Source organism: Lithobates pipiens, unplaced genomic scaffold (assembly GCF_037356315.1).
Source record: "Lithobates pipiens isolate NorthernLeopardFrog02 unplaced genomic scaffold, aLitPip1_a1.2 Scaffold_3, whole genome shotgun sequence".
Taxonomy (NCBI): Eukaryota; Metazoa; Chordata; class Amphibia; order Anura; family Ranidae; genus Lithobates; species Lithobates pipiens.
Genome location: NW_027507790.1, coordinates 20,375,425 through 20,400,499, shown reverse-complemented (window position 1 = coordinate 20,400,499; position 25,075 = coordinate 20,375,425). Strand labels below are relative to the sequence as shown.

Below are 25,075 nucleotides of genomic sequence, written 5' to 3'. Positions count from 1 at the left end.
TGCCCATTACTGGCATGCAAACTGGCTCACTAAATGCAAATGCCAAATTGCCTATAGCATACATTCATCAGATTTTCTAAAAACTACACTGGATTTACAGCATCGATAATCTGTCTGGATGCAGATAACACACTTTACTTTCTCTATTTTTTCACAGCCCTTTGTTACCGTATTAGTCCAGTATATCGTACCAAAATGTGAACTCAGAAGACCTACTGATGTGTTATGTTTGACTATAAAGTGATTCATGTCTTTGTAGAATTATTTTCTGACTGAATCCCCCTTAGAGTTCTGAAAGGAATGATAAGCCTACACTGCATCAAAAACAGTCCTTTGCCTGTGTTCATTTACGCAGCTTAGACCAAGGAGATTGAAGTGAACATTTTAAAGTAAAAAAATAAATAAAAAGCATTACAAATGAAAATGAAACTAAACGGAAAATCTCTGTGTTCATATAATATATGCACCATTTAAAAGCAGCTTTCGCTGTCCAATAAATACACAAGTCTCTTACCTATCCTGCAGAGGCGCATAGCATCTAATAGCTGTGCTCCTGCAAGCTGAATTCTTACAGTGGGGACATCAATAGCCGCATTAATTGGATCTCCTGCTGTTCCTCTGCAAAGTTGTGAGGTTTTGCTTTCTGTGCCATCCATTCCCAGTCTGGGGACCAGACAGTGTACAAAATGTATCTGGGACCGTTTTAGCAAATTCATCAGAGCGTCCTAGGGCAAGCAAGGAAAGCAGAAATCAAATTGTGTAAGATCATTTTATGCAAAGATGTGTTCTTCTGATGTCCCCAGCAAATTGTACAACCTTGTTGCTTATTTTACATAGGCTGCACTTTCCCTTGGTTATACAACAAGCACTTCAATGCAGTCTTAGAACTTGTATATACAAAAGATATCGTAAAGTAAAAAAAAAAAAAAAATGCAAACATTCTTCCCAGAAAATTCAGAAATGGTATGTAGCAAAATATTAGGCAGACTATAAGAACTCCTAGTATCATAGCTATAAAGCAAGGACAACTTTGCTGATGTCCAAGGTGAATAAAATCAGTCAGTGTGAATAATTTACATTCAACGCTGTTCATGTTTTAGAATAAGGGGACATTTTTTTGACATGGATCGCTTTATTGCTCTTATCTTCATTATACCAATAGCTCCTTGTTTAGGTCTGACGTATAGATCCATATACATGAATACTGTATTTCACTAACAAGACAAAATATGCTGTTTTTATTATTTTCAAATGTAAAAAATGTGAAGGAACTTGGTTGCTGGAGACAACCAGGTCAGTAAAATATTAACTGGGTGCTAAACTTCATTGTATATAACTATAACAGATTTCGGGATTTCTGTTTTTACTGAATATTCTGCCTCGAAGTGTATAAATAATCACTAAGCAGAATGCACTTATTCCTAGGAATTTACTAATCTCCTGCAAACATTTTGCTGTAGAATAACAAATGCACTAAATGGAATGCTGCAAGTAATGACAGATTACTCTTTCAGTTATGATTTAGCACATAAGCTCTCACAAAGTATTAAAGTGCACTTGGAAACCATAGCGTATTTTCAGCATTTATACATTTTAGTTATTATTGTAACATTTACTTGAAAGTAATGTTTGATGTGGCTTTGGCACATCTACTTGCTTACGGTTCCATATGTTATTTTCTTGTGTTGCACAGACACAGACTTGTACAAGCTCCCTCTAGTGGTTATCTGTATATCTGGGCATGTGGCTAGCAATCCTGGTTATGGACTGCAGTCAGTGAACATGGCTATACAGGAAATGGAACATTGTGGGAATGATTTACTAAAATTGGAGAGGGCAAAATCATGTGTAGCTGTGTGTAATATTTCATATTCCTATGTGCCTGCTGTATCATGTACTTGTATGAAAATGTATCCTGTTTTCTATGTATGACTTCCTTTGTGTGAAATACCTGGTGTTCCTGTTAACCCCGTTGCCTTCCTATTGACAATTGACCACACCAAACAGGAGAGCACACCGTGGTGAGTTCTCTAACTGTGTTGGGAACTCAGTCTGCTCTCTAATGATCAGACTTGTCCTGACATGCCCTCCCCCCCTCACATAGCCATTCACTGGGAAGATCAGTGTGCTGTTGCTTCTCCTCCCACCCAGCCCTTATGCAGCTGAGAACAGAGAAAATGTGAGCACTTACAAAAAGGGGTAACAGGTATTTGTAATGATTTTTTTTTTCATATATACACAAATGTTTTGCCTTTCATTTCTATTTTAAACTGAATGGGTTGTTTTACAAGGTGATCATTTACAGTCACGTTAAGCTTTGACCAAAAAACAAAACAAAAAAAAACGAGATGCTGATTGATTTCTATGCAGAACTGAACCCAATTTCGCACTCTCCAGTTTTAGTAAATAAACCCCAATGATCTCCACTCAGACCTGTGCTGACTTTTACCGGTGTTAGTACATTCTGGTCAATATACTGTACAAACCAGGAAGAGGAGCCTGAAAACATAAGGAAACCTGTCAGATCCAGAATATATGTATGCAGGATCAATGTACTGAAACTTTGCACAGAAATTGATTTTAAATTGTTGACACTAAGATTAAGATGGTCACATTGATGATATGTATAAAACAAGAAAGACTAGTCTTTACCTTTTTATAAACTAGTAATATTCTACCAGTGCTTGCATATTCCTACAAGTTGGGTATCCCTGCTATTTTGGCATGTAGTATCAGTATACATTAAGTTCAGCAGTCTACCTAAAGACAGATAAATCTGTCAGTTAAGATTGATGAAATACTCCAGACAACATTTGGCATACCAGCTAAGTGGTCTTGTCATTCAGTAGACTTGTGACTTTTTATTGAAAACCAATGCTTGCAAAGCTGAGAATTCCAAATCGAGTTTGCTCATTCTTATTAAATATGTGATGAACTACATACATAGACAGATATATTATATACACACACACATAAAAAATATATATATATATATATATATATATATGCTCTGATTTACTGTTAGCTGTCCCGGAACAGAAGTTAGGAGTGTAATTCATATAGGAGATGGTTACATTAATGTGATAAATGGTGTGATATTTTATTTATGGATCTATGAATCTGTTTAATCCTTAACCTAGTGACAAATAACAACAGCCTTTACATTTCTGATTTTATTTGGGATGGCCACTGAAGATTTAGCTTGGCAGTTTGAATACTTGTGAGGTTGAACATGAGCTGCTGCAGAGATTGGCACTAAATTAATTGTGCTGCTCTGCTCTTTAAACCTAACACTTCCCAGAAGGTGTCACATGATGGAACGCGTAGGGAGGAGCAGGGAGCAAGGACCCTGAGTTCATTGTGCGTCCCAGATCGTACTCCTGGCTTTTATGTCTGGCCAGGGACGATTGGTAATACGAGCAAGCATTGATACCCTAGTTTTGGGATGACACTATGAAAATGTGAGCGTTTTAACTTTTTAATAAAAGCTTGATCGCAAAACGGATTTACGCCATGAGAGCATATCTTCCTTTACCCTGCCTCTATGTATGATCAGGACCTGTGTGAGGATTCATTGAGAGGGGACCAAATTTGCAGCCATTTACCTTAAAAGGATCAGTAATAAGCTCAGTAACTGGTTTATTGGATGACCAGCCATTAACTCTGGTGAGTTCATTTATGTTGAATGGTGAATGCTCTCACTGGGTGTTATATATAGTGTTTGGAATAAGCAGGATCCAGCACGCATTTTTGGAGTGTTGTCTTGGGACTTTTTCCTTTTCACCACTTGTGGAATTTTTTCTTTTTATCACTTATGGACTTTTTATTGATTATTTATTGTGTGTAACATTTTTTTACTTATTTTGCACTGCATTAGTACTTTATTTTTATCAACTGTACTTTATGATTATTCAATTGTTGCACATTATGGTATAAGAATATGGGTTAATTTTGTTTACACTACTAGATTTAGCAGTTGCTATGTGTATGACTTTCAACACAGATGATATAAGATCGGGATTTGATTATAATATTACATTATCACTAGTTAAAGTAAGCACATTGGTTAGGATTAGCCAGCACTATATATATATATATATATATATATATATATTACACACACACAGTATATTTGTTTTTGTTTTTATTGTTATACTCAACACTTTACTTATGAAGCTTTAACACCTTTCCTATGCAAAGATTTTTGTATCTATTTCACAAGCGATTACATACTACTCTATTTAATTCTAGTTTAAATGATTTTAAACTGACTTTTGTCATTTGAATATGTAAAATACTATATATTATGATTCTTTTTGTCAAACAATTGTATCTAGAAACCTTTTATATTGTAACCTAATAAAATGTATTGAAAAGAAACACTACTTGTACTGGCAGTCTGGCATCAAAAGCAATTATTTCATGAATATATGTTTAGTTTAAGTTTAGGCTTGATTTAATACAATATAATTCATAAAATAATTGCTATAATTATCATTATTTTCAGGCATATGATTGTTAATATTAGCGCTTGTTGCTGAGATCCTTATATAACATATTTGTTATTGTTTAGTAAATTCAGTCCTATGCCTATGTCCTATTAACTTAATTAGATGTTATGCTCACATTAGACACATATGCACAATTATAAATTAAAACAAGGAGATAAAAACACCAGACCATGTTAACTGAACTTTGAGAGTAGCCTCAGTGTTCTATGTAGTTCATTGTTCAACTTTAGAAATAATTAGATTTTTCAACCTACTTGCTGTACTTTTTATTTATGGGTCAGTCACTTAAATGGAAAATAAAATGTAATTTCAGTGAACGCATAATTTAAAATAACATTGCAGTGTTATCTCTGAAGTCATTTTTATATGACTTTCAGTTTTTACAAGCCTGTTTTACCATTTTTTCTAATATTGTGAAAATAGGGCTTTGCACAGCTCAATAAAAATAGCATTACTAGATTATTGTACTGTGCTAGGCATCAATTAGTACAGAAAGTTTAGAGTTTAAGTAACACCTGTTATTGGCTAACTTAAGTTAATAATGATGCAAGCTTTTGGGATGCCTTAGATCCTTTCTTCAGGCTTTATACAAATCTGAAAATGGTTCTGAAACCCACATGTTTTTACAAAGAGTTATAAGGAGGAGTGATGAAAAAAAAAATATTTTAAAAAATACAAATATTTCTTCTTGACACACTTTAGTAAAGGCTATTGTAAAGTGTTAAGCTAGCCTTAGATGGATTGAAGTTAGTCTGGTTCAGCAGGGACCAACAGAACTTCAATCCATGTGTGGCTAGTCCTAAGCAACAAAAGTTGATCTAACAATCAACTTCTGTGGAACGGGCTTATTGAAAACATTTTCAGTGGCTGCAAACAATTGAAAGTATAATGTTGCATGACATTTATGTCCCTTATTAGACCCCTGCCTAGAGTTTGAAATATTTGTATGAATCTACTTTCCAATTTCAACCTCTTTCTGTGATTTAGTGTGTCCCCCCCCGTACAATATTCTTGAGATCATTTATGCTGTGGCCACTGCTGCAGAAATGGGTCACTAAAGTAACATCTGTTCTGTTAATTGTGAATCTATGAAGGTACATTTGTTGACCATACAGTATTTGCTCAATGACATCACCCTGTGATTTAAAATTCCCCCACAATACCATAATCTTAGAATAATTTATGCTGTGGAGTCTTCTGTAAAAATAGGGCACTAAAAGGAACAACATGTTGTTAATTGTGAATCTATGAAGGTATATTTGTTGAACACATTTATTCAGTGACTTTACCCAGGATCTCTGGCTGGTTTGTTGACATACAACAGCTAGGAATCTATCACTTTGCAGCAGGTGTACAAAGGGTGAACATCATCAAGCGGTGGGACATTGTGATTGACAAGGATCTAAATTTCTGGGCAGTATGATTGATGTTGGATTTAGGAGAGAGGAACCTCACCTTGCCAACATCCAAAACATAGCAAAAGAGGAGAGAAATTATAAAGTTTCTCAAAAAAATGGACCACATGAACCCGGCCAATTGTTCATCCATACTATAAACTTCAATGTGTTTCACAAACTATGCTTGCTTCTTCAGGACTGATTGGGTGGATGCTGATAAACTTTGGATGCAGAGAAGAGGGTGGTATATGACCAGGGGGCAGATACAGGGGACATCACAGACAAGCAAGACTCAGAGAAGCAAGCAAGACTCCCCCATATGGGGGGGTGGGGTCCAACCACTAATACCGACAGAAGCCAGCCAGTATAGTATATGAGGAGCAGGTAATGATTGTCACAATATACCCATAAAGCATACACTACCGTATTGCTTAACAATCTCTAGTATATGGTAGAGGGTGTAACAGACAAGGTTGGTAAGGGAGGAGAAAATGCTGAGGATATTTAGGATCACATGGTAGCAGCAGTAGATATCACTAGAAATACAGGTGTATCGGGATACACGCGCATTATGTTCTGTGTATATTGAAGTAACACCAAAGGGCTTTCATTGACTAGTATATAACATGGTCTACATCAAAGATGTTGTTCGCAGCTATAGAATATCATGTCCCTTTTAAGGCAGAGTGGACCTTCCAACCAAACTGCAAAGAAACACCCTCGCTGGCTCCTGAGAGTTGATTTTGGATTTAGCCTCTCCTTCTTGCAAAAAACCTTGACCTAATGTTTTCACTTATCGCTCTCTCTTTTCCTTTTGACAGTGGCCACCAGAACAAGTAAATCTCTCTAGATAGCAAAGAAGATCTGACATGAGTCTTAACCCTTTCCTAGTGTAGGTGTCTGCTGCCTTTTACTGTCTGTATAAGGCTGTGCTGCCTAATATTCACATAGATTATTTATTTACATTGCTTCCTGTCTCTGTGGGTCAGAAAACCCAGAAGGGGGAAAGAGAGGGGGGGGGGGGAGAGAGAGAGAGACTGAGCAAGTCTAAGATGCATGTCCTGTCTATGGGAGAGCTATTTTTTCCAAACCCAGACCAGAATACAAGTATTACTGGGCAAGTGCTGCTATGTTTAAAATGGAATTTCAGTATTTTTTCATCTTTACATCTATTAAATACTCTGCCCTTGTTGTTTTAACTTTGGATAGTAAAACATTTTTTTTCTGCCAGTAAGTACCTTATACAGCCCACTCCCTGTTCCTTGTCTGGCAAAAAACCGAGGCTTATAACCTCATGCACAGCTCTCTCTCAATCTCGTGAGAGTTTGCCAGGAAGGGAGGGGGTGAGTCATAAGAGGGCCAATGAGAGCGGCAGAGCTGGAGGTGTGGCTCTGTATGTCTGTGTAAATCCAGGATGTGAACAGGCAACAGCTTCTGTTGCCCACAGTTAAAATGGTTGCAGCCAGACTCAGTGGAGGGAGATTTCTGCAGCATATTTGCCAAGTACAGAATCATGGTATATATAAAATATGTGAAGTGGTTGGAAGGAAGCTTCAGAATGGCAAAGATGTTTTATTACAAATTATGCGAAAGACTGCAGTTCCTCTTTAATGGTTTATTATTATTGCCCATAGCATCTGGCTGGATATATATATCTATATATATCTATATAGATATATATATCTATATAGATATATATAGATATATATAATTATACTGTATATATCTGTAGCGATACCCCGTAAAGTGCTGCTGGATTTTGGGTCCCCCATTTCTGCAAGGCAACACGCATTTTCCAACTTGCCTTCATGGTCAATAAACCAGTCCTTGGTTTGTTTTTATGTTTTATTGGGAGGATATAACTTGGATAGGGAAAAGGGGTTATGGAGTGTGCAAAACTGAATTCAATAGATGAGATGGCAAACTTTTGTATATACTGATGGCAGGAAAGAAAAGGGAATTACAGACTGTACTCCTGCTGAAATAGTTTCAGTCCTTACAGGATTAGTAGCCAATATACCAACTGCTGACAGGAGCTGTGTTCCTTTTATTGCAACTGGCAAAGTCCCAACTGTTTGCAGGAGCCCTATGTCATTGTAAAGGCTGGTTGAATATTGCATCTGGCTGCCTTCTCCCTTAGTAGGCTCTGGGGTTTATAGGTATAGTTACTTACACTTTCCCTTTGACTTCTGCTGCCATGGTTAAGACTGCTATTCAGGTCTCCTGCTGTACACATCTAGGCAGGGTGTCTCCTGGATAAGACTGAAGGGTGCGGAAGATCCCTCTAATCAACTCCCTCTCCTTCCTTAGCTTCAGCCCTGGGGTCCCCTTCCAGGCCTCACGATACTCAGCTCAACACTCCCTCCTCCAACTATCAACCACCCCAACTGACTAGGCTCTTAAATATTTAAGGGACATCTCCCAAATTTCTGGGCTGTCCTAGTCCAGGGATTGGCAGAGATCCCTTGAATATTCAGGCTGCCAAATCTATACTCCTCCCACTAAATTCTAGAACTTTCCAGAAGCCAGGGGGAGGTACTAGAGGCTGATCCTGCCAGTTGGCCTAGATCTGAGCCCACAGCACTTATTCAGACTCACTTAAGCTAATGTGAGTCAATTATTTTTTTCTACCAGCTTTGTACACTAGAAGTTGCTACATATCTAAAGACTGGTGACAGAAGCATCTATGTCCTATTGTTATTAACTCACATGCACAGTGGCAAATAGTTAGGTCTATGCTACTGGGTGTAGTGGTCACCTTCCAGTGTAGGTGAATCTGTTTACTGTAATATAGTTTATATGCAGCTCTTGTTATTTTTAGTTAACCCTGTCCCTTCTGGTCTGGGATTCTATAGATCATTTTAGCTAAGGGCTTGATAACCAACATATAGGCCAGGTTAGGTACCTTGACACTCAATTGTTAGAGATCTGGTGGCATGACAGATTAGAAACTACTATGGACTAAGACATAGAGTAGATAGGCCTTCTCTGAATTCCAGTGCCACAATACAATTTCCACTGGTAAGAAGCTGTGTTCCAGGCTGGTTGGACAACAGTTGAATGATCTCCCCATCACTTCTGATCTTGTCTTTAGGTCTCCAACACCATAATGGACACTGCAACACACTCGCCCTCAAGAGCCCTTGCAATTGATCTTTTCTGCAAAATTAGTTTGGAAGTCACTTTATTACTAACTATCTTAACCTGGGTACTCAATTCCACCAGGACTACTGTTAGGCTCTTTGTTGATATTACCTGTTTGTACACTGGATGTATGTACTATTAATAATGGCCTACAGGACGCTTTTCATAACCCCCAAAAGAGGACCACTCTAGTCTATCTAAAATTAACAAAAATACATTTGACCTAGATAACAACTGATATTATATATGGTTGATGGAAGGCTAAATATCATGCTGGATTCTACAGCAACACAAGCAGCAAGATATGGCCACCAAATTTTCCAAATCGGTTCAACTACTGATGCCATTACAAAGTTGACTGCTGAAGACACACTTTTTTCTGTATTGGGAAGTTAAATGATTAGTCATTTAGCTGCCACAGAGTGGGCCACTCAATATGGTCTTAGGGAGGAGCAGAGACAAACACTACTCTGCAGAAGTCCTAACATTGGAAGCTCCAAAATTTTTAGGACGCTAGTAGGTGATTTAGCCCAGTGATTCCTACTTCAAACTGGAATATCAGAAGATGAGGAAGTTTGCCTTTAAATGCAGAAAATGTATTTACTATTAAGTACATAAATAATGCACAGTGAGGTAAAGCTATTTTACTTGCTGTACCTGCTTACATATTAAAGTACAGTTTTACCTCTTATAAAGCAGAACACTCACCATCTGAAGCTTGATTTGGGCACACACTGATTTCCTTCTCACAGCTGCAAAGCTGCTGGCAAAGGTCTTTCTCACACAGCTTATTCTCTGCATGGCTTGCTGAGATTTCCCCTCCATCCCAGCCACAGAGCGACAGATCAGTGGAAACTTAGCCCGAGGCAAAAATAAGTCCTTCAAGTAGTCACTAGCATGCAAATGAGAAAAAAACAAATTAGAAGCTTTAACTATATTACAGCACCGTCCTTCCCCTATAAAAAAAATAACAGTGAGAAGCTTATACTGAGAGTCTAACAAGCAGTAGGTTTGGAAAATTAAAATTTATGGACATGTAAAGATAAAAAAAACTTTGATATGCATAAGTCATTTCTGTAGGTTTAATAAAATGACTACACATCCCTACAGGGAATTATAACGTGACAGTATAATAATGTCCAGTCACTTTACCACTGTTCAAGGTAAAAAATTTAATTGTTGCACGAGATCAACTCTGTAATCGAATGAATTCATCTCTATTTCACGTGAGTGAGTAAGACAGCATATGTAGTATCATTTTCCTACACAGTATGCAGTAACCAGTCAGTGGTTCTAAAGGTTTTTTTTTTTATCTTGATGCAAAAAAAAACTTCTGTGTACAGCTCCCCAACCCCCCCTAATACTTTCCCCATCTCAATCCAGTTATGTGCACGGGAGCCTTGGCTGTCCGGGACTCTCCCTTTTAATTGGCTTAGACAGTAGCAGGAGCCAATGGCTGTCAATCAAAGTCAGTGAGTGAATGAAGAGAGAGAGAGGGGGGTGGGGCTGAGCCACGGCTCTGTCTCTAAATGAACACAGGGAGCAGCGGCTCGGCTCGGTGCCCCCATAGCAAGCTGCTTGCTGTTGCAGGAGGAGGAAGGGGCTAGGGCCGCCGGTGGAAGACCCGAGAAAGTAGGGTCTGGGTTGCTCTGTGCAAAACCACTGCACAGAGCAGGTAAGTATGACAAATTTGGGGCCGTCCAAATATGTATATATCTCCTAGATGCATGTTCGCTAGACATAATTAAAAGGTAACTATGACCATTTTTTGTTTTCTGTTTGGACAGAGTATAGAATAGTTAAATCTCTGTTTTGTTTTTTGTTTTTGTTTTTAACCCCAAAAAACTGTAAAAAAAAAAATAGTGCCTGTAGGATGTTGGGAGTACAGAAGTAATTTTAATAGTAGAGGTATCCAAAAAAATATATCAAATTATTTTTTTATCAGGGTTGAATACTGCTGGAGAGGAAAAGATCTGGACTATGAGTTATATGATCTGGAAAACTTAATATACTGTTGGTTGAAAAGCAGTTTTTTTTTTAATCTGTGTCCTATTGGGTACATTCCCTTTGACTTCCTATCCCAAAGACACAACAGGAAATAATTGACAGTCTCTCAAAACTCAAAGTTAATAAACAGCTGTCACTGAAACAGGTTCCCTATTGGGAAATTTCCCCTTGTCTCTTCTTCTGGTGATAAATTAGTTTCTTTTTCCCAAAGTAGTGAAGAGACAGTGAGGCACACAAGAACAATCCACTCACTCCGGCTCATTGTTCAGTCAAGGTTGTCTTTTAAAAGTTTATTTGCTAGAAACTTGTGAGGGAATTTGGATGATGTGGGATACTTCAAAAAAACATTGTTAGCATAGTTATGCCAGGTGGAAACGCTACCGCAGGCTCAAGCACTAGTGTCACGCCATAAAGCATGGATAGGCATGTTCTGGCTAACAAAGTAAGGGATATATGCACTGCCCATTGGCATATTTTGACCTGTGATCCAATGGTAAATATATTTATTTCTAATAGACCTCAAATAGTCTTCAGAAAGGCAAATTCACTATCTTGGTCCATATTTATATACAAGATAACTATATACAAGATAACCTATAAGGCATAGAAACACTGGGATGTAAAGATATGGCAGATGTGAATATTGTACCTATATGGTAGAAGGAAATAGAGTGGTCTTGCCCACTGGAAGGATCCACAGGGGCAATCAAGGGGTGACATGTGACACCATGGGTAGGATGTATGTCATTCTTTGCACCTGTGGGTCCTTCTATATTGGGAAGATCAATTGTAGATTCAGAATACGTCTACAAGACCATAGCTATGAGATTGTCACTTATCATTTTAAAGCTCTCATTTCCCATCATGTATGTTTACAACATAACAGAGACCATAAATGTCTAAGCTGTTGGGTGGTGGAAATAGTCCCCTCCAACACGGGGGGGGGGGGAGACTTTGATCATGTACTTTTGAAACATGAGGCCAGGTGGATTTGGCAGTTGGAGGCAACAAGCCACCAGGCCTCAATGATAGTCTAAGCTTCTCCCCATTCTTGCCTTGAAAAGGACTTTTTTTCCTCTACTTTTTTTTTTCCTCATTTATTTTTCATTCATTTTTAATTTTTGATTATTTCATTAATCATTTCCCGCTGTGTTGTAGCCAAATGATGGCTATAGCATGGGCCTTTTTTGCCAGGAGGGCATCTATAGACATCCTCCCATGCAGGAGCTGCCTGTGCGCCCCCTGAGGGGCACGTGCAACGTACTCTGTGATCACAGAGTCAATGAGACTCGGCTGATCACAAATTGGAGTAAGGGGCCGATCCTGACCCCTTACCACATGATCAGCTTTCAGCCAATGACAGCTGATCACGTAATGTAATCAGCTTTTATTTCCCCATCACTGGCTTCTGACAGAGGGACATTGTTTCTGAACAGGGAGAGCCACTGCTGCTATGCAGTGCCTTCCAGTGCCACCTGTCAGTGCCCACCACTGCCACCTACAGGTGCATACTAGTGCCACCAACCAGTGCTACCTACCAGTGCCCACCAGTACCACCTATCAATGCCAACCAGTGCCACCTATCAATGTCAACCAGTGCCTCATCAGTGCCATCTATCAGTGCTGTCCATCAGTGCCGCCTACCAGTGCCCATCAGTGCCACCTATTAGTGCTCTTCAATGCTGCCCATCAGTGCCACCCAGTGCCCATCAGTGCTACCTCTCAGCACCATCTCTCAGTGCCCACCAATGCCACCTGCCAGTGCGCATCAGTGCCGCCTTATCAGTGCCTATCTGTACAGCCTTATCAGTGCCCATCAGTGCAACCTCATCAGCGCACATCAATGAAGGAGAAAAATTACCTGTTTTCAAAATTTTCTAACAAACTATGAACCTTTTTTTTTTGTTTTTTTCAATATTTTTGGTATTTTTTTTTTGTTTTTTTAGCAAAGAAAAAAAATAAAATAAAACCAAAAGAACCCTCCAATTGTGGGGAAAAAAATTATAAAAATCTAATTTGGATAAAGTTTTGTATGACCGCGTAATTGTCATTAAAAGTGTGAGAGTGCTGAAAGCTGAAAATTGGCCTGGGCAGGAAGGGTGTTTAAGTGCCCAGTAAGCAAGTGGTTAAATAATAAATGGTCAAGAATTTTAAGAAATGCTCATATGTCACATTAGAGTTTATGACAGCTCCTGATTGTTGTGTATACTATTTATGGCAAATGTGGCATGATGGGATTAAGGGAAGTGGCTGCCACAGTGTGGGATAAAAATCATATTTTTTACAATATCTTTTCTTGCACTTGGGAACCAAGAATATGCACGTGTCATACATACTAGGGGGAGTACAACTGGGCGAATCCATAGTGGAGCAGGATCTGGGGGTTTTAGTAGATCATAAGCTTAATACATTAATAGCATGCAATGCTAAGTTGCGGTTTCCAAGGCAAGCAAAATCTTTTGATATCATTTTGCCCCTGTTCAAATCATTAGTAAGACCTCACCTGGAATATGCAGTTCAGTTTTGGGCACCAATTCACAAAAAGGAAAATCGGGGAACTGGAGAAAGTGCAGAGAAGAGCAACCAAACTGATAAGAAGAATGGAGGAGCTCAGCTATGAGGAAAGATTAGAGGAACTGATTTATTATCTCTTGAGAAGAGGAGATTAAGAGGGGATATGCTCAATATGTACAAATACATAAGTGGTCCATATAGTGAACCTGGCTTTGAGTTATTCACTTTAAGATCATTATAGGGGACAAGGTGGCACTCTTTACATCTAGAGGAAAAAAAGATGTAATCTCCAAATACAGAAATGTTTCTTCACAGAAAGAGCTGTGAAAATGTGGAATAGACTCTCTCTGAAGGAGGTTCTACCAGTCTCAGTAGATTGCTTTAAAAAAGGCCTGTATTCTTACCTTTAATGTACATAATATAATTGGGTACTAACATTTATATGTTCATGCAATGCATGAATCTATCTATGGTGATTAGAGCGGTGCGGGAGAGAGGGGGCGGCGCTCCTGCGCCCTTTATGGATGCACCGCCACTGCTGCAGTAGCAAATTGGATAATGCTTTGCTGGGGGTTTTCACCTTCCTCTGTGGGTAAAGTACTGTGTATATGGGATTGTATGATTTTTTTGATTGGTTGAACTGGATGTGTCTTTTCTCACTTTGACTATGTAACAACATAAATTCATGCTTTGATATACACTATATTGTCAAAAGTATTGGGACACCGGACACCAGCCTTGCACATGAACTTTAAAGGCATCCCAGTCTTAGTCCGTAGGGTTCAATATTGAGTTGGCACACCGTTTGCAGCTATAACGGCTTCAACTTTTCTGGGAAGGCAGTCCACAATGCTGAGGAGTGTGTCAATAGGAATGTTTGACCATTCTTCCAGAAACGAATTTGTGAGGTCAGGCACTGATATTGGATGAGAAGGCCTGGATTGCAGTCTCTGCTCTAATTCATCCCAAAGGTGTTCTAGCAGGTAATGGGGTTAGCTACCAACTTCCACTCCTTAGGAAATAGTAAAATACAGTTATCAATAGCTAGGAGATCATCGGCAGACTCTAAGCTTAGCCAAAGAGGTACTTCTTTCATCATATGATACTCAGCAGTTTGTTTGAGCTAGGCTGCTTGATAGTATTTTGTGAAGTTCGGAAGGCCTAGGCCCCCCTGCAACTTCAAGCACATGAGAACTGTTATAGATGGATGTGCTTTAGTGGATCCCCATATATATCCATTTACTCGACATTGCATAATGCGTACATAGTGTGGTGGAACCATAACCTGGAGTACTCAAAACACATAAAGGATTTTGAGCAAGAGGGTCATCATGACGTCCGTCATATGACCCATCCAAGACACATGCAGAGAGGACCAATGAGACATGAGTAAAGTCAAATAAGTTAACATTGCTGGACAATTGGCCTGGTGCAGTGTAGTGTGGTAATGTGATGGGATGTAAGCTTGATGCCCAAGTATGAAACTATGAGTGGCCCATTTGAAAGCGAAAGCAGATTGGAACTGATTCAAAGTGCAAGGAGCAAGCATGATATTCAGAGCTTGGGTTTTCTGTTGCTTCACGTCCAGTCCAGAGAAAGAGGTTAAGTAAGGCGCAGTAAGATATAACAGTATGTCATCGGCGAATAATGAAAGGGTTCATAGCCTGCTACGATACCACGTATATTTGGATTCAAATGTATGAGAGTAGCTAGGGGCTCTACAGAAAGCGCAAAAAGGAGAGGGGATAGGGGGCAACCCTTCCTCATTCCACGCGCTATAGCAAATCAATCTGACCTGTAATTTAGATATTTTATGGCCTTAGGCTCCAAATAGAGGGAAAATTATTTGCAGCCTCTTTTAACCGCTTAAGGACCGCCTCACACCGATTTATGTCGGCAGAATGGCACGACTGGGCACAAGCACGTACAGGTTGCCCTTTTAGTGCCCAGCCGTGGATCACAAGCGCGCCGGTCCTGAGCTACGTGACCATGGCCGCAGGACCCGATCGCCGCCGGTGTCTTGCGATCGGGTCACAGAGCTAAAGAACGAGGAGAGGTAAGTGTAAACAAACCTCTCTTCGTGCTTCCTACTGAGGCTGTCACTGATTGTGTGTTCCCTGTTATAGGGAAAGATGATCAGTGACATCAGACGGCAAACTATGCCCCCCTACAGTTAAAAAAACACACACAAACACACTTAACCCATACACTGCCCCCTAGTGGTTAACCCCATTTACTGCCAGTGACATTTTTACAGTAATCAGTGCATTTTTGATTGCTGTATTAATGCCAATGGTCCCAAAAATGTGTCAAAATTGTCCAACGTGTCTGCCATAATGTCGCAGTCACAATAAAAATCGCTGATCGCCACCATTACTAGTAAAAAAAAAATATTAATAAAAATGCCATAAAACTATTCCCTATTTTGTAGACGCTATACCTTTTGTGCAAACCAATCAATAAACACTTATTGCGTTTTTTTTTTTAAACCAAAAATATGTAGAAGAATACATATTGGCCTAAACTGAGGGAAAAAATGTTTTTTTATATATTTTTGGGGGATATTTATTATAGCAAAATGTAAAAAATAATGCATTTTTTCAAAATTGTCGCTCTTTTTTTGTTTATAGCGCAAAAAAGAAAAACCGCAGGGGTGATCAAATACCACCAAAAGAAAGCTCTATTTGTAGGAAAAAAGGACATCAATTTTGTTTTGGAGCCACATCGCACGACTGAGCAATTGTCAGATAAAGCGACGCAGTGCCAAATCGCAAAAAGGGGCTTGGTCCTTTAGCTGGAAAATGGTCCGGGGCTTAAGTGGTTAAAGCGGTTCTGCACCTAAAAAAAATAATATTAAAAGCCAGTAGCTACTAATATTGCAGCTGCTGACTTTTAATAAATTGACCTGTCCCAGGGTCCAGCGATGTCAGCGGCAGATGACGAGCGATCGCTCATCTCTCTGCTGCCCCCGCCGCCATCCTCTGTCAGGGAATCGGGAAGTGAAGCGTTGCGGCTTCACTGCCCGGTTCCCTACTGCGCATGCGCGAGTCACGCTGCGCGTCTCTGCTGGTCCCCGCTGTGTCCTGGGAACTGTGTGTTTCCCAGAACACAACGGGGGGCGGGGCATCTGCGGCAGTCTGCGGCGGTCACCAGGTAACTGCACCCCCCTCCCCCCTGAAAGGTGCCGATTGTGGCACCGGAGGGGGGGGGTCAGATTAGCGGAACTTCCACTTTAGGGTGGAGAACCGCTTTGAGGTAAATTAGCATCCAGTCCAAAGGGAGCCAGGGGCAAGCAGTCCTCTTACTCTCAGCTCACAGGTCCCTCAGGAGTCTAAAATACACTCTACTCAGAGCTCCAGACTATTTAACAGCATCCAGCCACCATCTGGGCACACCTCTCCCAAGGATTGACTAGACCCTGCTCAATATTCAGGCTGGTCATTTGAATTCTCCCTCCCTAAGTTCCAGGAACCTCTTTTAAAGACAGAAGCAATCAAACTCTCATTCTGTGAAGCCCTGAGCAGACCAGACCAAACAACTACTGCATCCCTGACTACAGCAGGAAGCAAAAACTTAATTTATCTAGCAACCTAAATAGGAAGGGGTTACGTATTTTACAAAGTGCTCTTCTTAATTATTGAACTATGTGTATATTCAGGTTTTTAATGTTTTCTTTGAAAAATTTAGGGTCCCTCACGGTGTCAGTTACATAAAATTGTTTGAATTGCAAGTACAATGTTCAGAAATAATATGATAAAAGTATAAAAAATTAATAGGGAGCAGTGTTCCAGACATCCCTGAATGCCACGGCAAGCCTGAGAGAAAATGACTGAAAAAAAAATTGCAAGAAGATCAGTGTTAATGTGGCTGACATATTGTGCCAGGCTCACATAAAGCTGACTCCAAAGCCTTTGATAATCTCCTTCTTTTCTCTCCTACTACAGGAATTAAAGATGTTACAAAAATAAATGAACAAAATCAAATCGCCTCAACTTATTTCATTGCAGGTTATATTGATTGGAGGTGTAAAGAGCATAATGTTCTGATTACATTTCAACTGCAATTGCATGTACACTCTCTCCCTATAAAGCTATAAATGTCAGCTGACTCAAAGTGAGTTTTAATGAAGATAATCATTTGAGGACTGACAGAATGCAAAATGGAGATATTTTTCTCCCTCTGCCTACAGAAGAATGTGTTCTGTTAACCTGCTTATTACCTTATATTTCTACTCTGTGTACTTATTTTCTAAATATATATGCAGTTACACAAATAGCAGGAAATAGAGAGCGTATGAGGACAGAAGTGCAGCGGACAAAACTGGATATGTTGATCTTCAGTACTTTGAAAACAGCAGGATTTTGACGACAGTAGACTGTCCTTGGTAAGTACTGGGTAAGTACTTGGTAACACAGTTTAATTTTACTACAAATTTTTATCTGCTTTACTTCAGTGCAATACTTGTTGGGCAATTGTTTTCCAGGCTACTCTTTGGAAGCTGGGTTGCTTGCCTGTTTGCATGCAGATTGCCATACTACATAGAAACATGACTTAGAAGAATAGGCGCCTTTGAACTAGCTATCACAACCCAATACCTTGCCTCCCAAAACTACACCAGCCTGATTTAAATTGGAATTAGGGCAAGGCCACTGCTTTACTGAACTTATCAACTGTAACAATATTCAAAATACCACATAACAATGCCAGTCAGTTATATCGTGAGCATTCATAACCAAACTATAGTCTAAGAGGCCTGTCTTCACCATCAGTACGAGACGGGCATTAACCACATGCAGACCATCCGCCGTCATCATACTGTGGCAGGTTGGCTCTAATGCGCAAAATGCCATAGTTTGCTTTGTGCAATAGATACAGTGGGCATGGCACCAGAGCCAAAGCGCATGACCAGTGGCCGCAATGTCCACTGGGCACCCACAATCGCTCCACAGAGAGCCGGAACGGGGATCTGCCAGTGTAAACAAACACATCCCCATTCTGATAGAGTAGAGAGAGATTGTCTGTTCCTAGTGATTAGGAACAGTAATCTCTCTCCTCCTCCAGTCAGTACACTCCCCCCACAGTTAGAAACACCTTGCAGGGAACACATTTAACCCCTTGATCATCACTAGTGTTAACTTATGTAATTTATGCAGTCATTTTTACAGCACTGATCAATGTATAAATGTCACTGGTCCCAAAAAAAGTGGCAAAAGTGTCCAATCTGTCCGCTGCAATGTCACAGTCCTGGTAAAAATCGCTGATCACCGCCATTACTAGTAAAAAAATAATAATAATACAAATACCATAAATCTATCCCCTATTTTGTAGATGCTATAACTTTTGCGCAAACCAATCAATATACTCTTATTGCGATTTTATTTTTTATTACCAAACATATGTAGAAGAATACATATTGTCCTAAACTGAGGAAGAAATTCAATTTTTTGTTTACATTTTTTGGGGAGGGGGGTATTTATTATAGCAAAAAGTAAAAAATATTGCTTTTTTTTTTCAAAATGGTTGCTCTTTTTTTGTTTATAGGGCAAAAAAAATAAAAACTGCAGAGGAGATCAAATACCGCCAAAAGAAAGCTCTATTTGTAGGAAAAAAAGGACATCAATTTTGTTTGGGTACAACGTGCACGACCGTGCATCGCTTTAACCGTCAGTTAAAGCGATGCAGTGCCGTATCGCAAAAAATGGCCTGGTCATTAAGGGGTTAAATCCTTCCAGTCCTTAAGGGGTTAAACTGATCCAAGAATTAAACTTGAGGGCATGGCCCATAAAGTAATATCCTTCAGTGGCAAAGTAAAACAGCTGATAAAGCTGTGATGAAACTCACAATGGCTGGGTGGTCAACTTTTGTGACGTCAAAATCTCTTCAGAGTTGTACGACGTGCCCTCACGTAAGCTTTTCTAGAGTTCAGGCTCCACCCAGTCTACTAGTGCCTTAGTGGCCAATCCCATTGGAGCCACTTAACCTCCCTGTTTTAGTTAACGCCCACCTAGCTGCCAAGCTTCCAGCAGTCAAGGCTCCCTTTCCCTAGGAGGGAGGGAGTGGGGTGGGGGTCAAGGGGCCTTCATGCTTGTCTGGTTTCCTTCGTTTGTGCTTTTCAGCCTGAGATCAGAAGGCTATCTAAACCAATTTGTTCTGTTGAGCTACCTTGCAAAAAGCCAACTCCCTTTCAAAGACTGGACAGGAGAAGGAAAATGTGGACATGTGTTTGGTCTGCAAGAGTGAGGACTGTTGACTGTAAACAACTACTGGTGTGTTACTGCATAAACCTTATAGTGTTCTTTCTAAATGATAATATAGAGGTTGCAAGCATAGCTGTTTGTGAGACTGGTTTCCCTTCTGGGCATAGGATGACAAAAAAATAGTTTTGCCAAAGTATATGGATATTTGGGAACCCTTTTTTTGCTCTTAGTATGGAGTTTGGGGGAATCCAAACCCTTTTTATTAAAGATAAGGGTCTCGTATGCATTTCAAGGGGGAACCCCACACTTTTTTTTGTTTGGGGGTCCCCCCTCTTAACCTCTATATCAGACCCAATTGAAGATAGGAGTCTAGTATAGATGAAGCAAATCCCTGCACATGCATTTACAATCAGCATTACAGAGACAGAAGCTGTTGTTTGCCAGTATTTTAAACAATGTGTTATCCCAACATTTCATATTCCTGATAAGTGCCTGTTGTACGATGTACTTGGGTTAAAAAGTATCCTGTTCTCTTTGTATTGCTTCCTTTGTGTGAAATACATGGTGTTCCTGCCAGTCCTCCTGCTTTCTTATTTCGAACTGACCGCACTAGGCATGAGAGCACATCCATCTCAGTGTGGTCAGTTTGCTGGTTGTGCTGGGAGCACAGCCTGCCTGTCTTCCAATAATCAGACTTTGGCTGAAAGCCCCAGCACAGCCATTCACAGGGAAGATGCTGCTTCTCTGCCCTTAGCTCTCTAAGCCCCTTAGCCATCTAAAAACAGAGATTATGTGATGACTTATTAACCACTTCAGCCCCAGAAGAGCACTTTTTGCGATTCGGCACTGCGTCGCTTTAACTGACAATTGCGTGGTCCTGCGATGTGGCTCCCAAACAAAATAGACGTAATTTTTTTCCCACAAATGGAGCTTTCTTTTGTTGGTATTTGATCACCCCTGCGGTTTTAATTTTTTGCGCTATAAACAAAAAAAGAGCGACAATTTTGAAAAAAAAAAGCATTCTTTTTTACATTTTGCTATAATAAATATCCCCCAAAAATATATATAAAAATATTTTTTTCCTCAGTTTAGGCCGATACATATTCTTCTACATATTTTTGTTAAAATTTTTATTTATTATTATTTTATTTTATTATTATTTTATTGATTGGTTTGCGCAAAAGTTATAGTGTTTACAAAATCGGGGATATTTTTATGGCATTTTTATTAATAATTTTTTTTTTTTACTAGTAATGGCGGCAATCAAAGTTTTTTGCCGTGACTGCGACATTAATAATGACACATGGGACAATTTTTAAACATTTTTTGGACCATTGTCATTTATACAGCTATCAGTGCTATACAAATGCACTGATTCCTGTGTAAATAGCAGTGGCAGTGAAGGGGTTAACCACTAGGGGGCAGCGTATGGGTTAAGTGTGTCCTGGGGAGTGTTTCTAACTGTGGGGGGTGGCTACATGTCACACATCACTGATCTCTGCTCCCGATCACAGGGAACAGAGATCAGTGACACTGTCACTAGGCAGAATTGGGAGATGCTTGTTTACATTGGCATCTCCCCGTTCTCCCTCCCCGTGAGACGAGTGCGGGTATCCCTGTGGTGATCGAGTCCACGGGACCCACGATCCGACTCACAGGGCCTGTCGTGGGCACGCGCTGATGGCGGCAAGCACGTGCCCGCAGGCCGCCTCTTAAAGGGCAACGTACAGGTACGTTAGTTTGCCTGTACGAGCCCTTCTGCCAGCTATATATCATTGTGAGGCAAGCGGTTAAAAAGAAAAAAAAAAGGGAAAAAAATGTTTTTATATTATTTTTTTTATATACAGTATATGAACACATTTTTGTTTTTCATTTCTATTTTAAGCTGAATTGGTTGTTTTACAAGGTTAACAAAAGTAGGCTGTATACATTGCATGGATTTGCAAATTCACAGACAGGTTAAGGTAAGGGCATACCCAGACATATTATCTAAAAGAATTTTGCATTTCTAAAGCATAACTAAAATAAAAAATAAATACAAATATGCTTTAAGTTTCAAATCTCAATTGTTTCATCCTGTTTCCTAATCCTTAAATGACCTCATAAATACCTAAATCCAGAGATCCCTAACTGTATTCATATTGTTTATGCCTGTGTCTACAATTAATTCTGCTCTCTCAGATGCTCCCTTTGTAGCCACCCATTTCGATTCACTGAGAGTGTAGGTAATGATATGAGATGAACATAAGGGGAAAAAACACATATCTAGCCACCCTTTAGAGAAGCATTTTTTTTCCTGATGGCCACTAGACATGTGCATTCGTTTTCGTCCGAATGCATTTTCGTCCGAATTTCAGCTATTTTCGTTTTCGTTTTGACAAACGATAACGAAAGCACAAAATCCGAAAAACGAAAGATCCGACATAAATAAATGCTTTATTTTCGTTTTCATTGTTACAACAGTTCGATATAGAATAGGAGATTCGACATGACTCTGACAACAATGTGTCTATAGAACCTGTGGTCGAATGTGCCTAACCTTACCTCTATTAGTCCAAGATTATATAGAGAAAATATTCGACAGAGAAAAGATTTGACGGAGAGAAAAGATTCTGCAAGTCACTGTCCTAAAAAGTGTTTGGGGACCCGGGTCCTGCCCCAGGGGACATGTATCAATGCAAAAAAAAGTTTTAAAAACGGCCGTTTTTTCGGGAGCAGTGATTTTAATAATGATTAAAGTGAAACAATAAAAGTGTAATATTCCTTTAAATTTCGTAGGGGGGGGGGGGGGGGTTGTCTATAGTATGCCTGTGAAGGGGCACATGTTTCCCGTGCTTAGAACTGTCCCTGCACAAAGTGTCATTTATGCAGGAAAAAAAGTCCTTTAAAATCACTCGCAGCTATTATGAATTGTCGGCTCCGTAATACAGAGAACACTCATTGAAAGTCATTGATAAAAAAATAAAAAAATAAATAAATAAAAAAGCGTGGGGGTCCCCCAAATTCAATTACCAGGCCCTTCAGGTCTGGTATGGATATTAAGGGGAACCCTGCCTCAAATTTAAGAAAAGATTTGACGTGGGGTTCCCCCTAAATATCCATAACCAGACCCTTCAGGTCTGGTATGGATATTAAGGGGAACCCCGCGTCAAATTTAAAAAAAAATTGACGTGGGGTTCCCCCTAAAAATCCATACCAGACCCTTTATCCGAGCACGCAACCTGGCAGGCCGCAGGAAAAGAGGGGGGGACGAGAGAGCGGTCCCCCCTCCCTCCTGAACCGTACCAGGTCACATGCCCTCAACATTGGGAGGATGCTTTGGGGGTCTGTGACCCCTCAAAGCACCTTGTCCCCATGTTGATGAGGACAAGGGCCTCATCCCCACAACCCTGGCCGGTGGTTGTGGAGGTCTGCGGGCGGGGGGCTTATCAGAATCTGGAAGCCCCCTTTAACAAGGGGACCCCCAGTTCCCGGCCCCCCCTGTTTTAAATGGTAAGGGGGTACAAAAGTACCCCTACCATTTCACAAAGAAAGTGTAAAAAATTGTTAAATAAAACAAACACACTTTTGAAAAATTCCTTTATTAAAAATAAAAAAATAAAAAAAAGATTCCAGCGGCGGTAATCCACTCTTGCTATCCAGCGACAGACGGTCATCTCTCCAGCGATGGCTCATCTCATCCAGCGCAGCGAATCCTCCATCCTTCTTCTGTCTCCGTGGAGGAGACACTGCAGGCATTCCGGCGGCTGACGTTTCTTATATACGGAGGGCGGGGCCACCCGTCACCTGACCCCGCCCCCCTCTGACGCAAGGGGAAACCCGGGGTTCCCTGTGACGTATGGGTGACCCCGCCCCCCTCTGATGTAACAGAAACCTGCCTGTGTTACATCAGAGGGGTGCGGGGTCACCCATACGTCACAATAACTGAGATAAGCCTAACAAGCTATCTATAAATCTGCTGTCACTGGCCCACTGATGGAGCACCCAAAAAATAAAAAACAAAGGTTAAGTAAAGGGAGTGGTAGTAGCAGTGGCCGACCCTTTCAAGAGACATGGAGCGAGATGTATGGCATTATAGAAAAAAATGGCAGATCATTTTGCGTTCTATGTACTGAAACGGTAGTAAGCAGAACGTGGAATATAAATAGACATTTTGAAACTAATCATTCCCAGCTCTTGGAAAAACGTGAGGATGAAAGGAGGGAATACATTTCCAGGAAGCTACACCTTTATAAGAGCCAATCTAACTCCATCCTTAAATTTATAAAAGGCTCTACAAATTTAAACTCTGCAAGTTTGAGCATTGCTCACTCCATAGCTCAGCATGCAAAAGCGCTTAATGAGGGAGAATTTATTAAAGAAACTCTCCTAAGATGTGCGCCAGTTCTATTTCATGATATGCAGAATAAAGATGCAATTATTAAGAGAATATCTGAGTTACCACTCAGTAGAAATATCATAAAAGACCGAATAATGAGACTTAACACAAACGTACAGCAGCAATTAAAGAGAGACATAAGGAATTGTAAATATTTTTCCATCTCTCTTGATGAAACTACTGATGTCACATCGCATGCTCAGTTGGCCATTATTGGTCGATATTCTGATGGTCACACAATGAGAGAAGAGTTGATAAAGTTAGTATCAGTGCCAACAAGTACATCAGGAAGCGAAATATGTAAGGTTGTTATGCAAACATTCTGCAACCTAAGCATTGATATATCTAAAGTTGTGTCAGTGACGACAGATGGTGCCCCAAACATGGTGGGGAAAAACGTTGGATTTGTGAAATTGTTTACAGAAGCTATTGGACATGCGATTGTGCCTTTTCATTGTATTATCCATCAGGAGGCTTTATGTGCCAAGGCAAGATTCACTGACTTAAATGACTTAATGTCAGTTCTAACAAAAATAGTTAATTTAATAGCTGCTCACCCCCTTCACAAGCGAGAATTTTCAGCACTTTTACAGGAGGTTGATTCCACCTACAGTGGACTGCTGATGTACAATAATGTAAGATGGCTGAGCCGAGGCAAGGTTCTTGAGCGCTTTGTGGAGTGCTTTGAAGAAATTAAGGTATTTCTTGAAGAGAAGGATCTGGGAAACTTTCCTCAGCTCAATGATGATAAGTGGGTCAACACCCTGATGTTTTTTACAGATCTCTCTGTTCATGTTAATGAACTGAACTTAAAGTTACAAGGTTTTGGCAAAAGTATTGATGTTATGATTGGATACATAAAAGCTTTTGAAAGTAAAGTAAAAATTTTCAAGCGAGATGTAGAAACTAAAACGTATAAGTATTTTC

General features: G+C 40.0%; 1 protein-coding gene across 3 annotated transcripts in view; it reads right to left on the bottom strand.

The window, feature by feature from the left end:
* Positions 1-25,075, bottom strand: part of MYO18B (myosin XVIIIB) — an 861,659-nt gene that overhangs the window by 495,256 nt on the left and 341,328 nt on the right. For all 3 annotated transcript variants that reach the window (XM_077461361.1, XM_077461362.1, XM_077461363.1), the window contains 2 exons: positions 9,761-9,944; positions 515-725 (listed from right to left, as the gene is read on the bottom strand). In XM_077461361.1, the coding sequence (XP_077317487.1) occupies positions 515-725; positions 9,761-9,944 (395 nt within the window). The remainder of the gene's footprint in view (positions 1-514; positions 726-9,760; positions 9,945-25,075) is intronic.